Raw genomic sequence first — 15,054 nt, 5'->3', positions numbered from 1 at the left:
GAAAGCAGCTCTAGTGTTGTAGTGCCTAACCCCTGCCATGGCCTCCACTGCCCCAGCACTAAAGTTTACAGTGCAGGAGGGAAGAAAAGTCAGGGAAGACTACAAAGACCAACACAGCTTTAACAAAGTCGTTTTCTTGGGTTGCGAAGGAATGTATACTCCAGGTCCCATAGTGACAGAGAGGGGAAGAAAAAATACCCAACAACCCACTCAAAAACTAATAAACCAAACTCTTTCCTTTTCCGCTGCCAAGATTTGGATTGACAGGTCTTTAAAAAACACTCAAGTGTTCATTCTAAAGATGGAAAAGACAAAGAATTTCACTTGCTGTACACTTGTGAGATGCATTTTTTGGCTCAGCTTGAAAACATTTCACAGTTCACACAGCATTTGGCAAGAGACCTTTCAGCTTTCTTTTCCCACAGACTGACTTGATAGCAATTAAAAGATGTAAATAAATTGCAGACATCGCTTCCTCTGTCACTCACACCCAGGTGCACCTTTACACATAGGCACAGATAGGTTATTGATAGTGCCCACATGAGGAACCGCAAAGATGAATGATAACTGTAATTTATTACGCATCTTTCACCATGTCACCTGCACTCTCCCCGTTAATCCATCTCAGCTGGATTATGTCTAGCATTCCTAACCTCTGAGCAGTTTCCAACAGCTGCTTTTATCAGGTTTTTTTTTTACTGCTCTTAAGTTATTGCGAAAAAACGTTTCTTTTCTTTCCTCTGAAATTGGCGTTTTCCCCCCTAAAGTAAATACTACTTAATATTCATTGAGTTCAATGTGTTCCTGTCCCAGGAAAAGCGTCATTTGGACAGAATATCCTGTATCTACAGTGCCATCAGCGCTCAAAACACAGAAGCAGAAGAGCCTGTTGACCTTAACAAAAGGCTCATCAACCCAGTGCACTCAAGTCACTGGATTCAAATACACTAGTTTACTTGATTTTAATGGTCTGTTTCTTTGTTCAAGCCATCCTTCGGGGTCATTTCAAGCTTTTACTCCACAAAATAATGTGCCAGGAAAAGTTTCATAGTTTGTTACAGGAAAAGAAAAAGACTGTCCTGAAATTGCTCAGAGCAAGGTCTTCTCAGAAGCATCAAATTTATTAAAGGACTCGTAGAGAGCTGGCAAACCTACAGTAACTATTTGAATCTGAGCCCTGCAGCCTAACAGATCCTGGATCTTTAAAACGTGACAATTCTTTTTTTTTCACCAAAGAAAGCTGTTTGTGATATATTTAAACATCCTAGAAACTATGATTCCACAGCTCTCATCCATTCTCTTTTACAGGCCTGGACAGCTGCACTCATTCCTAAGGACCTTGGATATACTGACAAAAGATATAGGGTAGGGAAAAACAAAACCCACCAAACCTCATGAACGTGTTTTGAATTAGTGATATTAGGTAACACAAGCCATGCTCAGAACACACTGTGGTGTGCTGTCATCTAAAGTTGTGATAAGAGAACACCTAGTAAATAAAATTTCATTCTGAATTGATGCCTTTAAAAAAGGTTCCCCCTGTTTATTTTTACCACCCAGCCCTCATGTAGAGATTACAACATCAGCCGTGTCTTTTTCTCAAGAGTGCAAAATCTATCCTACAGAAGAGGAGAAAAACCTTTGAAAACAAAGTTAGTGGTTGGACTAGATGATTTTAAATGTCTTTTCCAATGAAAATGATCCTATGATCACAAATTATCACATAAATCATGTATGTGATGTAGAAATATAGCATTTGAATGAATTATCTCATTTTCAATGTAAGTCTGAATGCTCTGCATGAAATGTGTGGCTGAACTATCCAGAATACTAAATATCTACAGTATCAGTGATTATAAAGAGGCAAGTCTTCACTCTCTGACCCATGGCAGCTGCCAAAAACTGTGAGCAGAAGAGCTTCCCTCTCTCCAGTTTTCCCATTCCTGTGATGGGACTGCCTGAGCTCTGCCTGCAGAGAGCCCTGGATCCCTGCAGGATGATTTTTTCCCTTAACTTTCCTGTAAAAGGGGCCTCTCCATTCTTTGCCCCAGCCCTCAGTCCCAGAGCTGCAGCTTGCTGCCTGGAAGTTGTGAAAACAGACAGCTTAGGGGCATTGTACGCTCCTGAAACCTGAGCATGCTCCTAAGTGTCATTACTCATCCAGGCAGCTTTTCTTTCCCCAGCCTTGGCAAACTCTCCTCCCTGAATCCTCAAGTGCTTCAAGGGCTGGAGAGCTGCCAGCCACCAGCTGCATGAGATCTTAAAGAAAATCTGGGCCCATTTTCAGAATTTAGGAGAGCAAACAAAAAAATTTTTTTAGAAAGCAAACTGAGCAGATTCAAAACAGAAGAGGTAAGTCCTCTGCCTCATTCCTCCTCACTGCATCCTTTACTTTCACCCTCCACAAAAAAAAGAGTCTTTAAAAACCAATATTAAAATACAAGCTGGAAGACTTAAGATGATTTTGTGACATCGGGGAATAACCCAGAAGGGACGGTGATCTCTGCCCGAGGCTTGGTCCCTTGAAACTCCAGCACAGCTCAGTGGGAACACTGCAGCAGCAGGGAGCAAAAGGAGGGGTTTTGCTTCCTTAGCACTAGGGATCTGCTCTGAAACCATCTGCAGGAAAGGGAATTCGGTTCTCCTTGGGGATGTGAAGCAGCAAGCTTCTTGCAAGCTGCAAAGCAAAATTACAGTGCATGGCCTGAGTTCCCCACCCCTGGGAAGTACATTCTAACTCACGTCAGGTAAGAAGATACAAAAGAATAAAGCAGAGAGATCAGTCAGTGCAGCCTTCTCAGCCTCCCTTCCTTGGCAGCATTTTGTTTAAGGAAACGCAAGAGGGTACCTGAGCTTGTCTGCGATAAAGATCACCCTCCTTTCTAGGAGCAGGGAGGCAAAGACTCTGCTCAGGTGCCGCACACTGAGGGACGCGAACAAGGACTCGAAATCAACGTGCTCAAGCCTGGAGTCAAGAGGCCGCCGCAGCTCGATGACCTGTCAGAGAGACAAAAAGACCACAGGTCAGCTCTGGTCCACCTGTACTGTGGCAAGCAAGGAGCCAGCAGGTATTTTCAGACCTAAGAAGCCTGACAGGCTGTGCTGGCCAACACCACGCAGCGTTAAGTCCTTTCCAAAGACTTCCCACAAATCCTTCCAGATGAAGATGATCCAGAGTCCATGGCAATGTGCACAGTGTGAGATCAACCACAAATTCTCCCCACTGGACTGAGGATAGGGAGCTCTTCGTAAGGAGGAAAACTAGTTTGTGTCCAGCTCAGAGTGGTTTCCAGCCTTCCTGGCATTCAAGCAGCAGAATGGCACAGAGCCTTTCAAATCTACACTCTTATTTTTACAGTTATGATTTATTTATTTCTTTTTACTGCCAGACTCTGGATGCTTAACCTACAATCAATAAATTTTTGATATATCACTTACAGAAAAAGCAGCCTGTGGGTATTTTCCTTTGTTCACGCCTACTTAAATAATTCTTGTCACAGCAACTTCGTATTCCATTTCATATTTTAGATAGATACTTGTCTAAATAGTTCTTGAAAGCCTCCAACACCAGATAGTTCATCAATCCCACAAGAAAATCACCCTAGTTCTGAACCACCCTAATCAACAGCAAGCCTACAGCTGAAATACCTCAGTGGCAAATTACTTCAATTACTTGCTGTCTTATTCTCATTATACACTTGGGGGAAATTGGGTCACCTTCCTCTCTAGTGGAAACTTTTCATATACTGAAAAGTTATTGTCATGTGTCCTCCTTTGCCCTTTCATAGAATCATAGAATGGTAGGGGCTGGAAGAGACCTTCAGAGATCATGTAGTCCAACTCCCCTGCAGAAGCAGGTTCACCTAGATCAGGTCACATAGGAACATGTCCAGGCAGGTCTTGAAGACCTCCAAGGAAGGAGACTCCACACCCTCCCTGTGCAGCCTGTGCCAGGGCTCCCTCATCTGAACAGTGAAATAGGTTTTTCTTATGTTTAAATGGAACTTTTTGTGTTCCAGCTTCATCCCATTACCCCTTGTCTTGTTACTAGCTACAATAGAAAAAAGGGATACCCCAACCTCCTGACACCCACCATTTAGATATTTGTAAATATTAATGAGATCCCCCCTCAGTCTCCTCTTATCTAGACTAAACAGCCCCAGTTCCCACAGCCTTTCCTCGTAAGGAAGATGTTCCAGTCCCCTGATAATCTTCATGGCCCTGTGCTGGACTCTCGCCAGTTCTCTGTCCCTCTTGAGCTGAGGAGCCCACAACTTTGTTTTCTATATTAAAGAAACAATCTTTTGCAAGCTTTGCCTATATTTTCTAGACTGCCTAAGTGGAATTACTATTTCGGGGCTTTCTCCTAGTTGTTTGCATTGTGTCTAAAGTTTTTCTCTAAATAAATTTCCACCAATGTTATAAAACAAACAAAAAAATATTCTTCATCCCTTCATTTCTTCTACATTGCAGGAGCTTGTCTAAATAACAGCATACTGTTGCTTCTGCTCACTTTATGGCCCACAACACCACCAAATTCTTTTCTGAAGGACTGTTGCTCACTCAGTAACTTCCATGTTGTATTAGACTCTCATTTCTTCCCAGCATTTTACTCTTGACCATATTGAATTTCAGACCAAACCTTCAATTTAGTAAGATCGTTTTGAATTGTAATCCCTTAATCTCCAAAGTACTTGCAACCCATCTCAATGCTGTCATTTACCTATTGTGTAAATGTGGGGTTTATGCCATCAACAAGATAACTGATAAACATTAAGGATCCTAGAAACAAAACAGTCAAAACATTCTCACAGCCTGACAGCACACCACTGGGAGTCTGCTCCTTCAGTGCAGATTTTTAACTAGCTATACATCTACTCTGCACTAATTTCATTTAGTTTGGACTGTTCTCAGTTTGGTTGAGGAGAATGTAATCATTTAGTGCTATGCTGAAAGCCCTCAGACACAACCACTATCAACTTGCTCACTTTCTCTCACATTCAGATCACACCAGCCCAACCAGACTCAGTTCAGTTTGGCTCCTTCCACCCTCCCACAGGCCTTCAATACCACCCCCACATGCTTCGCACTCTTACAATCCTCTCACTGTCCTCACACCACACTGTGGGTATGCAGCACTCCATGTGGAGCAACTCCATGCTCTGAAAATGTCATTCCCAACAGCTGTAATATTGCCCTTGTGGGGTTTCAGATCTTTTTTGACAAAATCCCATGCCCTATCCCACAGGAACAGTGGTTCTTTATTAAGGATATTGGAGCACACGCTATGAACCCTGGCTTCAGGAAATTAAGCATGGGGGGCTTCAAGCAAGTCCACAGTCACGTGCTGTGCAGTACAGGGCCCAAATCTGTGCCACTTGGCCTCAAGGCCAATGCCCTAATTCATTTTGTCACATTAGCACAGCTAATGCGTCCTCACCTTCATCTTTACCATACGATTTCCTTTTTGATGGTCGCTGGAAAAGTCTTCATGCCACCCACTCTGGGTCTCTAATTTTACTCCTTAGCTTTCCCCACCCCACAGCTGCCAGACAATCTGTCCTTGAAGATCCCCAGTACTATGGCACAGTCCCAACTTCCAGTCACTGGCCTAAGTCTCTCTCTCTCTAAGGTGGTGCCTTTACCTCTGTTCCAGAGCCTGGCAAGAAGTTCTTGACTGTAATGGTCCTGCCCAAAGCTGGGAAAGGTGCCTCCATGACACTCCTCATGAGAGGCTGCACCAAGGCAGGTGAAATGCCTCGTCTCTTCTCAACCTCATCCAAGATCTGAAAAGCAGGAAAACAAAAAACCATGTAAATCGGGAGGATGTAGCGTCAGGAATAAAGTGTACCAGCATCAATGTTCTCTTCTTAACCCTGCAACAACACAGAGATTTGAATCATAAGGAAGAAGGTAAAAGGTGCAATTGAAGACTCTTAATTTCCTTCAGCGAGAGAAACTCAGTTCCAGTAAGGTCAATGGAAAGCCTACAGTTTGCAAACTTCCCACCACCCTCAGAGTCAGGACTCCACCTTTTAATGTTTCAGTGCTGTGTTCTGCTGAAGGAACCAGACAACAGCTGGCAATCTAGTTTTCCTTTTAACTGTGTTTTTGCTAGGTTCTGGAATTTGCATGCAGTTGCCTTGCCAACAACATTTCAGGCCCTTTCTGCAACCATCACCTTCCCTGATCCCCACTCTTGTGCTGCTGACTTCACTTTAAGGTCTCTCTTGGCCTGTAGCACATGTTCTCTCTCTCTCCCCTCTCACCTTAGAGAAGAGATTGAAGCATCCAAGGCGACTCACAATGCAGTAAACTTCTGGCAGACGTTTCCCTTTCCCACTGGGCTTTCAAGTCAAATGCAAATACACACACAAAAAACACCAAGAAAATGTCAGAGTTAGAGACAGAGTGACCAGTCTCTTTAGTTCTGCGGCTCACTGGCCAGATCAGAAACTGACAGACATTTGAAAACGTGCTCATGATAGTAATGCCTTAAGTCTGGCTCAAACCCTGGTATGCTAGAAACAGTGAGGAAAACCACGTATGTCCACAGTATGACCCCAACCTTCCTAAGTCAAATGACCAAAGGAGGGTAGACTGCTCTGTGGAGAGAGAGACAAGCATCAAAGCTGGTGAAGGGTCTGGAGAAAAAGTCTTATGAGCAGTGTCTGAGGGAGCTGAGGACATTTAGCCTGTAAAAGAGGAGGCTGAGGGGATCACTCTCTACAACTACCTGAATGGAGGTTGTAGCGAGGTGGGGTTTGTTCTCTTCAGCCAAGTAATGAGTGAGGGAACAAGACGACATGGCCTCAAGTTGTGCCAAGGGAGGTTTAGATTGGAGACTAGGAAGAACTTTTTCACTGAAAAGGTTGTTAGACACTGGTACAGGCTGCTCAGGGAGGTGGTGGAGTCACTATCCCTGGAGACATTTAAAAGACATGCAGATGAGGTACTGAGGAACATGGTTTAGTGATGGGCTTGGCAGTGTGAGGTTAGTGGTTGGACTTGACGGTCTTAAAGGTCTCTTCCAACAAAAACAATATGAATCTATGACAACTGAGCTGACAGGACTGGTACAGGTTTAGACAAATCCTATCTTCAGCTTAGTGGTAAAACAACAGTCCATGGCCATAACGTTAAGCATTGGTGTAAGGAAAAGGTAAAAGAGCTATGCCTGGAGCAGAGGATGGTACTCAGAGAGGCACTTTGGCACTGAGCAGAGCGGGAGAGCAATGCTGCTCTGCTGCTGGTTTCTTTCCACATTGAAATAAAGAGCACCAGCTCTCCACTTTCCAGAACAAGTGCCAGTAACACCAACCACACAGAAGGCTGTGTCTCTAGGAAAAGAGAAAAACCAAAAGGGATAATTACCAGCAGCCTCCTACAGTATCCAAATCGCCTGCTTCCATCTTCCCCCGTCAGGACAAACGAGAATGTCTCACTGCAGAAAGAGAAACCAGAATGCCTAGATACCCATGACCCCTATTAAAAGTTTCTGACATACAAAGCCAATAAACCTGTGGTATTTCTGCATTTCTAATCTAACTCTCTGAGGGCTCTGCCCAATTTTCTACCGTAACAGCTCTCATGTTTAATTAGCTTGACATACAAATCCGTTTCTCACGAATCAGGATACAAAGTGCAGTACTCACCTGGCAAACTGATGGATGGGGGCCCAGTCCTTTGCGTCAGGGAAGCAAAACTGGGGAATAGCTTTCAACTGATCTTCTGCCTCGCGCATGAATTTGAACGAGCGCTCAAGCTAACAGAGCAGAGAGAAGGAATGTTTCCAATTAGTCATGTGGAGATGGAATGACTTCAAATATTTTTCCTGTGACAAATGAAGAGGTGATGACAGAGGCTAAGCTTCTGCCTGGAAGATATTAAAATTTCTGTGATTCTGGCTCACCTAATCTTTAGATATCTTAAAGTAACTCCATGCCCCCAACTCCAACCGAGCCCTGCATCTGCGGCACCTGCCATATTGTGCCTCTAATCTGAGACACATCTTCCAGCAAGCGGCAAGAGAAATGAAGTCTGAGGGGAGCTCTGGTTACATTCCATTTACAAGCATGCTGTCACACTGGCTCTGTGTTTCTTCCATTCCCTGTTCCTCATTTTGAGTTAGGCTATTGGTGAAAGCCGTGCCTTCCCTTTAAGAACACGTGTCTTCTCCCAAGTGCTAGTTTTCTCTACAGAGAAAGGGAATAGCTACATGAAAGTCACAGCCAAGGCCAGCAAAAGACTTAAATCAGCTGCTCTTTAAACAGCAAGGAATACCATGACAATTCTCGGGGTGTGACTGCAGGCCCTCTATCTTCAGTCTCACTGAACACTGACATAGCTGAGGGCTTACTGATATAATGTGCAGTCCACAGAGAAGCTGTGGCTTCTCCAGCTGTGCAAGTGCACTGTGCAATCTGAGACATGTCAGCCAGTCCTTCCCGACAGGCACCGCACCTTCAACGGGAACTGCTGGGTAACCTCAGGGACGTAGGCAGCCCCAGCCTGCTTCTTGTGCAATGACACCACCACAAAGTACTCAAACAGCTGCCTCTCTTGATACTCGATCAAATCCCGTTCCAAGGTCTGGTAGCGCGGGGTTTGCTTCAGGCGGGATTTCACGTGCACCAGGCGCTGGCTGTGAGCTACGGAGAAAAGGATGAGAGATTGGGACTTTTGGCTAGCTTCTTGCACAGAGCACCAACAGGGCTTTGCAGAGACTTACAGTAAATGCAGACTCACTGCATTTACTTTGTCTGAGTAAGAGGAGGGAACCTTTCGGAAGCTCCACTATATTGACAGAGGCGGGATGTAATCTTGTGAGTGCCACCACCTTGAAAAGCTTTGGCAGCAGAAGGGTTTCATGGACAGCTTCTACAGCTGAAGACAACCCAAACTAAGATCCATATGGGACAGGGTGTAACAGATAATGTCCAGGCACTCACCCTAGCACACATTTCTGCATCTTTCAGAGCCAGCACCATTAGGTGACTGATTCACTTTGTTCCTAGGAGGCTGTGGGTAGCAATCCCCACAGTTTTACAAGACCAGCACTTGGGTCAGCCTAGGGCTCCAGTGGCTGAGTAACACTGGGGACTCCCAGCTTCAGCAACACAGGTTGGGCTGTAGACCAGCAACAAAAAAAACCATGAAAAAGAGGTGTAAATGAAAAAGTTGGCTGATGCCAGTCCTCTCCATGCCTAAAACTAATCTCAGGACTGTGTTTCTGCAAGTTCACCCAAGACAATTGGAAAACAAGAAAAACTTCCAAGCAAGCTGTAACTGCTACACACATGAGCTGTGGGACAATAAACATTCCAGCATGGAAAGTAATGAAAAGCTGCCTGCTGAGAAAAGACCAGATGAGACCACCCCCCTGCTTTGTTTCACAGTTGCATCCTAAATGAAACCTCCATGTTGCCTCCCCTACCCCTACTACAAAGGAAAGGACTAACTGCAGGCAGAGACTACAGCACAATCTCACAACTGTGCTTTTTGCAAATGAGGGTGGAAACGCAATGTTTTGACAGAAACACCAGCCACAGGAGTACTGCAGGAACTCCAGATACGTAACAAAAGTCTGTTCAGGAGGCAGAGCTTCCTGAGAGATGGTGTATACTTTAGGACAGACACTTGACCTTTAGTCTAGTAAAGTTATGCCACTCCAGGGCTATTCTAGACAATATAATTAAATGCAATCTTGAGGTGTCTCTTAAATCAGGGAGTGTAACAGGCTCTGGGCAATTAAAGCCCTGAGAAGATGGCTTAGACTCCTTTCTGTCATCGCCTATTATGTTATTTGCTCTGAGGCTGTAATTCTTCAAAAGTATTCAAAAGTGGTTTCTGTTTTACCATGGACTTCACAAAGAACGGTGTCACAGCAATGCTGAGCACTTCTGAAAATCTTGTTCAAGCTCTGCATTGTTTATACTCTGTGCAACCTACTACAGATCCTGCTGTCATCATGGCACAGAGCTTGTCTTTGAATGTTTTCCCTTCCTAAGGATCAGCACTTATGGCTCTGGCATGCAGTCCCTTGATTGCTGTCTGATGATTTAGCGTGTTTCAGATGATGTACAGTGCCCTGCTAAGCAGAGGCAACTGGCTAGCGTGTCTGGCAAGTAAAGCATACAAAAACCCCATATATTCCTATCTAAACTAGGAAAGTAGATAATTCAACAAGGCAAAATACAGGTGTAGCTGGAGTAAACAGCAAGTGCCAGAGCTCGTGCTCACAATTATACAGATTTGCACAGTCACTCAGATCCAGGTATGGACCTGGATAATGTTCAGAGTCCAGTGCTGCTGGATTTGAGGTGACTTTACATCATCTCCACCATTCCCTCTATAGGTAGTTTCTAGCTGCAGTTATACAGAAGTTACAGAGAACACAACACACTACAGTTGACAGACTGGGAACTGCTGCTTATGCCTTATGCTTATGCTCAGGAACTGATGTGCTATTTGGAGCAGGTACACATGTGAGACAGGGAACTTTGGAATCTAAGGGAGCTTCCATCTTGCATTCTAGCTCTGCCAAGACTTTGAATTTGCCATATAAAGTCCCAAAACATAACGATGCCATCAGCATGTCACAGGGCAAACTACCAGTACACGAAGGTTTTGGGAGAGTATTATGGAGACCAGTATACCATACAGCTCTACTAGACTGAAGCAAGAAATGCAGTGCTTTATCCCAACTCAGCCCATGCAGAACACTTTAGCAACAAATCACACAGTGTCATTCAGTTTTCCAAGTCAGTCAGTCTGGCTGGTGGGTTTTCTCCCTTAGTAAATGTGCAGTGGGGTTCCCGAACACCCTGTCCCACGCAACACTGCTTCTGTCAGCCTGGTCATGTGTTTGTGATCATGTGCTTAGAAAATCCTCCCTGTATTTGTACAAGGTCCAAGCCATCTCCTAGGAACGTCAGTCCAAAGAGCTTTGACAGAAAACAGAACAGATGTCTGATTTGGACACCTAAAGTCCTCTGCCCATTGATTTTCTTCTGCAGTATTGAGATCTTTGTTTTTTCACTGTGTACTGAGTAGAAACGAGGCCCTTGTCCAAAAGCAGAAGAGAGAGGAGGGATCTTGACCCAGGATGTCAGGGCAGAGTTTACCCAGAGCCGTTTGCTCTCCTCACACATCTGCCTCACCTTTCAGCTTCTCTTCGGTATCACTGTCCGATTCACTGTTTTCATCTGTAACTAGGAAAAAGGAAAAGGGAAGAGGAATTAAGTAAAGCCTATTTATAACTGTGCACTTCTTACCACTGGTGTGAGAAAGTCAAGCCTGATAACTTCAGGGGAAAGACAGTACAGATCCCACAGGCCTTGTTCTTCACAAATAAGGGTGCACATGCCCACAGACATTTAGCTTACCAACCCTGGCATCTTGTCATTCACTTGGGGAATAGTCATAAAAAATGAATCAAACAGCAAAATCAATTTTGCACAGGCTGAAGCTTTGCATGGAAGAATAAAATGCCAGAGTAATACTTTGTCCAAGTTTGTATAAGCAAACCACCAAGGCAAAACACTGATTAATATCAAGCAGTTTGAGGGACAAGGGATAAAAACAAGCAAACAAACAAACAAGCAATTGCCAGACTGCATCAGCCTCAAGATCTGGTAGCCTGTTTCTGTGAATGATGCCTTAAGATGCTTCAGAGAGGGGTAGAAAAAACGTATGCAGGGACAAAAGTCTAGGGTTCTTCCCCTGAAAGCTCATATAAACACACTCATCCACTCTGTGGATATATATGTAATATAAAATAGGATAAACAATAACAAGTGACTGTGGGAAACAAAGCTGGTGGTCACCTTTTGCTGGACACTAGGGTGTTTTGGAAAAATTGCTGTGTTGGAAAGATGCAATTTAAAAAGTTTTACAGAGATCAGATGTTTAAAAGCAATTGCTCTGAAGTACTTGGACATTTCTGGCAAGTTGTTAATTGACAGTGAGATGCTGAAAGTCTCAATCTTGCTACATTGGAGTTGGTTCTACAGACAAGTCTAGAAATCCCGATTCCCAACTGAGGCTACGTTTAATGGGATGCTGAAGAAACCAGGGTTGTTTCAAAATCTTCATGCTGAAGAAACCAGGGCTGTTTCAAAATCTGTCTTCCATTGGATAGCTCACTAAAGCGACACATTCCTGCAAAATATTTTGATCTCAACAAATCAGACTTTTTGGACAGAATATTTCTCTCCAAAGCTTACAGCCTGTTCCAGAAATAAACACAAAAAAGGGGGACACGTTTCTGGTGTGACCTATAAGGTTATCATGTAAAGCCATGGAATGAAAATGAAACAAGAAAACAAAAAAAGTTTCATTTTAATGAAAGTCTTCTGGGCAGAGGAACAGCCTTTATCTTCCCAAAAGAAAGGGTAGATGGTCCAACTCAATCTCACTCTGGAATGGAAGAAATGCTAGAAAATGGCACATAAATCACCAAGTCAGTCTAAACTTTAAGACAAGTCCTCAAAAAGTCTTGTAAGTATGATGATTCAAAGTTCCTTTACCTTTCCCTGAATTGCTCTCTGTAGACTGCGAGAGTCTCTTGACACGTTTCTTTCCCCTTCGTGCCTCATAAATGGCATTGATTTTCAACACAAGCTGCTCAACACAAGCAAACACACAAACAAACAAGGTTATTTTCCTCCTCGGGCAAGACAGAAAGTTAGAACTTCTCGCAAAGTGAAATTTCCCAACTATGGCCATACTGAAACTCTTCACTTGATGGACCAGAACTGATAATACCAGCACCGACCTTGCACAGCAACCTGCCCCTGTGCTGCCACCAGCCACGCTCACTCTGCTGCAGAAGCAGTGCAGTCATGCTGGTATGGCAGGAACTCAAGGTAACAAGCTCTGATGAAAGGCCAAGCCTTCATGCACTTCCACACTGTGTGGGTACCCACCTGGGTCTCTCCATACTAAGGTCCACACTCCAGGGAGAATGAGAAGGTCCTTTGAGAACTTGCCCTGGTCTGGCAGGTTTGAAAACAGAAAACTGCCTGGAGGATGCCAAATTTTCATGTCTTTATGCCTTTAACATCTGTTGTGGAAAGTGCTGGAAAAGCCTTCGTACCAAGCACAGATGAAACATATCACAACCTGATCTAGGTGAACCTGCTTCTGCAGGAGGGTTGGAGTACATGATCTCTAAAGGTCCCTTCCAACTCTGTCATTCTATGATTCCATGATACTAGGAATGCTGAAGAAACTGAGATAGATGTGAGCCAATGATGCTGAACTACTTTAACCTAGTGGTTTGCTTTGCAAGTCCTTTAACCCCTGGCCTCCTCACTGACCAGGAGAGAGGATCTTTCAAGATTGGGCATACCTAGGCTTAGTAGCTCATTCTGTGCCTCTGTTCTCCCTGTCTGACCCTGAAGGGAAGCAGAGCTGCAAAAGGAGCACACCAGGCTTTGCCAAGCCTCCTCAAGCAGAGCTGCCTCCTTGTCCATGTCCCAGGCAGGGGAAGAAGGACATAGCTGCAGCCTCTAGATTTATTCCAGGAATTCTGGGATCCCTGCACACTTGTCCCAAAAGCTCAAGGTAAGACAGGCCCGTCACACAATTGGTCAAGGAACTCTGTATCCAAATATTTGAGAGGTGGGATGCTCTGATGTGGAAGTGCAGTCTCCAGTCAGCCACTCAGCTCAAGTTGATCTTGCCTCTGACAGAGCAAATCTCAGTTCTTAATTCACTAGGCAAAACTACTCAGTGGCACTGCCTGGTAAATATATACTTGTATATATATATATATCTACACTTGTATATATATCTTCCCTTCAGTTGCCATACAAGTAAGTGTGGACACACTGATACAGCTCAAGCACATGCACAGAGGTATAAGCATACTGGGAAAGAAAACCCTAGACATTTGTAGCCTTTGGCTCATTCCTGAAGAGCTGAGGTATACAGAAGAGGCATTCAAAAATCAGATACGCAAACATGAAGAATGATCTGGAGACCAGGAAACAAAGATACACAAACACATCTCCTTTTCCCCAAATGAAAACTGTGAGCTCACAAAAAAAACAATCCCACCACAGTCTCTGGTAGCCTCTGCTTGTCCTCCAAAGACTGGGATAAGCAACTGTGTTTTTATAACTCTGTTTCTGAAACATTCAATAGATAGACCACTGCCAAACCTCATTTGGACCAAATACATTTGCTGCTAGATCCAAAAGAAAATAAAATTGAAGCAGAGTCATGCTGTATCCAGATATTAAGTAGGAAACACTGCTCCAGAAAATGCTCATGACTACAGGCAACTCCTTTTGTCGCTCAGTTATTTTCATTGTTCACCTACAATCACACCCTACCTCAAATTAGAAACAGACCTAGCAAAACGTGTGAATCGGACCTAACAAAGAACTATAGATTGCTAGGAGAGAACACCAGCATTAACACACAGACAATTTCTGACTACCCTATCAATCAAGCAAAGAAAGAAATACGACAGGGTCTGCCTTTCACAAAAATATTGGGGTTTTTCCCCTCTTTGGCAAACTTCAGCTTTATCCAAAAACGAAAATGCTTTTCCTTTATTTTCTCTCTCTTGATGATCCTATCTCAGATTGAAAAATAACTTCTTCAAAACTTGCAGAGATGTTTGGGAGCCTTCTCCTTCAGGTAGAAAGAGGGTTAAACACATGTCAACTGCTAGGACAACAGCCGTATTGCAGGGATACCGGATTGGAAACCACAGAAAACATTGTCTCATGTTCCCATTCTCACACAGAAGAAGCCAAGCAAAAGAGAAAAAGCCTTATATCTACCTTGGGGATCTTCCTTCTCCTCTTGCCGTTCTGAGGGTCTCCCAAGGAGAAAAAGGTGTCATCTGGGCTGCTGGGGGTTGAGGGAGGGCTGATTTTGGATGGTGACCCAGTGCCGTCACGGCTCAGTTTCCGTATGTCTGGCAGTTTGAAACTCCGTCGCTCCGAGTTTTGTCGGAAAAAAATGGGCTTGGAAAGCAACTGGAAATGGAGGAGAAAAAATGAATGAACATGATTCCTCGTGTAGCTTTGCTTCATT

The 15,054-nt window shown here is 44.0% G+C and overlaps 1 protein-coding gene across 4 annotated transcripts in view; it reads right to left on the bottom strand.

Annotated features, from left to right (window-relative positions):
• Nucleotides 1-15,054, bottom strand: part of DENND2A (DENN domain containing 2A) — a 60,002-nt gene that overhangs the window by 10,544 nt on the left and 34,404 nt on the right. For 3 of the 4 annotated variants that reach the window (XM_062010955.1, XM_062010946.1, XM_062010971.1), the window contains 9 exons: nt 14,799-14,996; nt 12,531-12,624; nt 11,163-11,213; nt 8,464-8,651; nt 7,656-7,765; nt 7,375-7,444; nt 6,270-6,347; nt 5,646-5,786; nt 2,849-2,997 (listed from right to left, as the gene is read on the bottom strand). In XM_062010955.1, coding sequence (XP_061866939.1) covers nt 2,849-2,997; nt 5,646-5,786; nt 6,270-6,347; nt 7,375-7,444; nt 7,656-7,765; nt 8,464-8,651; nt 11,163-11,213; nt 12,531-12,624; nt 14,799-14,996 — 1,079 coding nt within the window. The remainder of the gene's footprint in view (nt 1-2,848; nt 2,998-5,645; nt 5,787-6,269; nt 6,348-7,374; nt 7,445-7,655; nt 7,766-8,463; nt 8,652-11,162; nt 11,214-12,530; nt 12,625-14,798; nt 14,997-15,054) is intronic. The other variant, XM_062010962.1, reaches the window with a different exon arrangement.

The sequence above is a fragment of the Colius striatus genome, chromosome 1 (genome assembly GCF_028858725.1).
Source record: "Colius striatus isolate bColStr4 chromosome 1, bColStr4.1.hap1, whole genome shotgun sequence".
In the NCBI taxonomy this organism is placed as follows: domain Eukaryota; kingdom Metazoa; phylum Chordata; class Aves; order Coliiformes; family Coliidae; genus Colius; species Colius striatus.
This window is presented reverse-complemented; position numbering and strand designations above follow the sequence as displayed.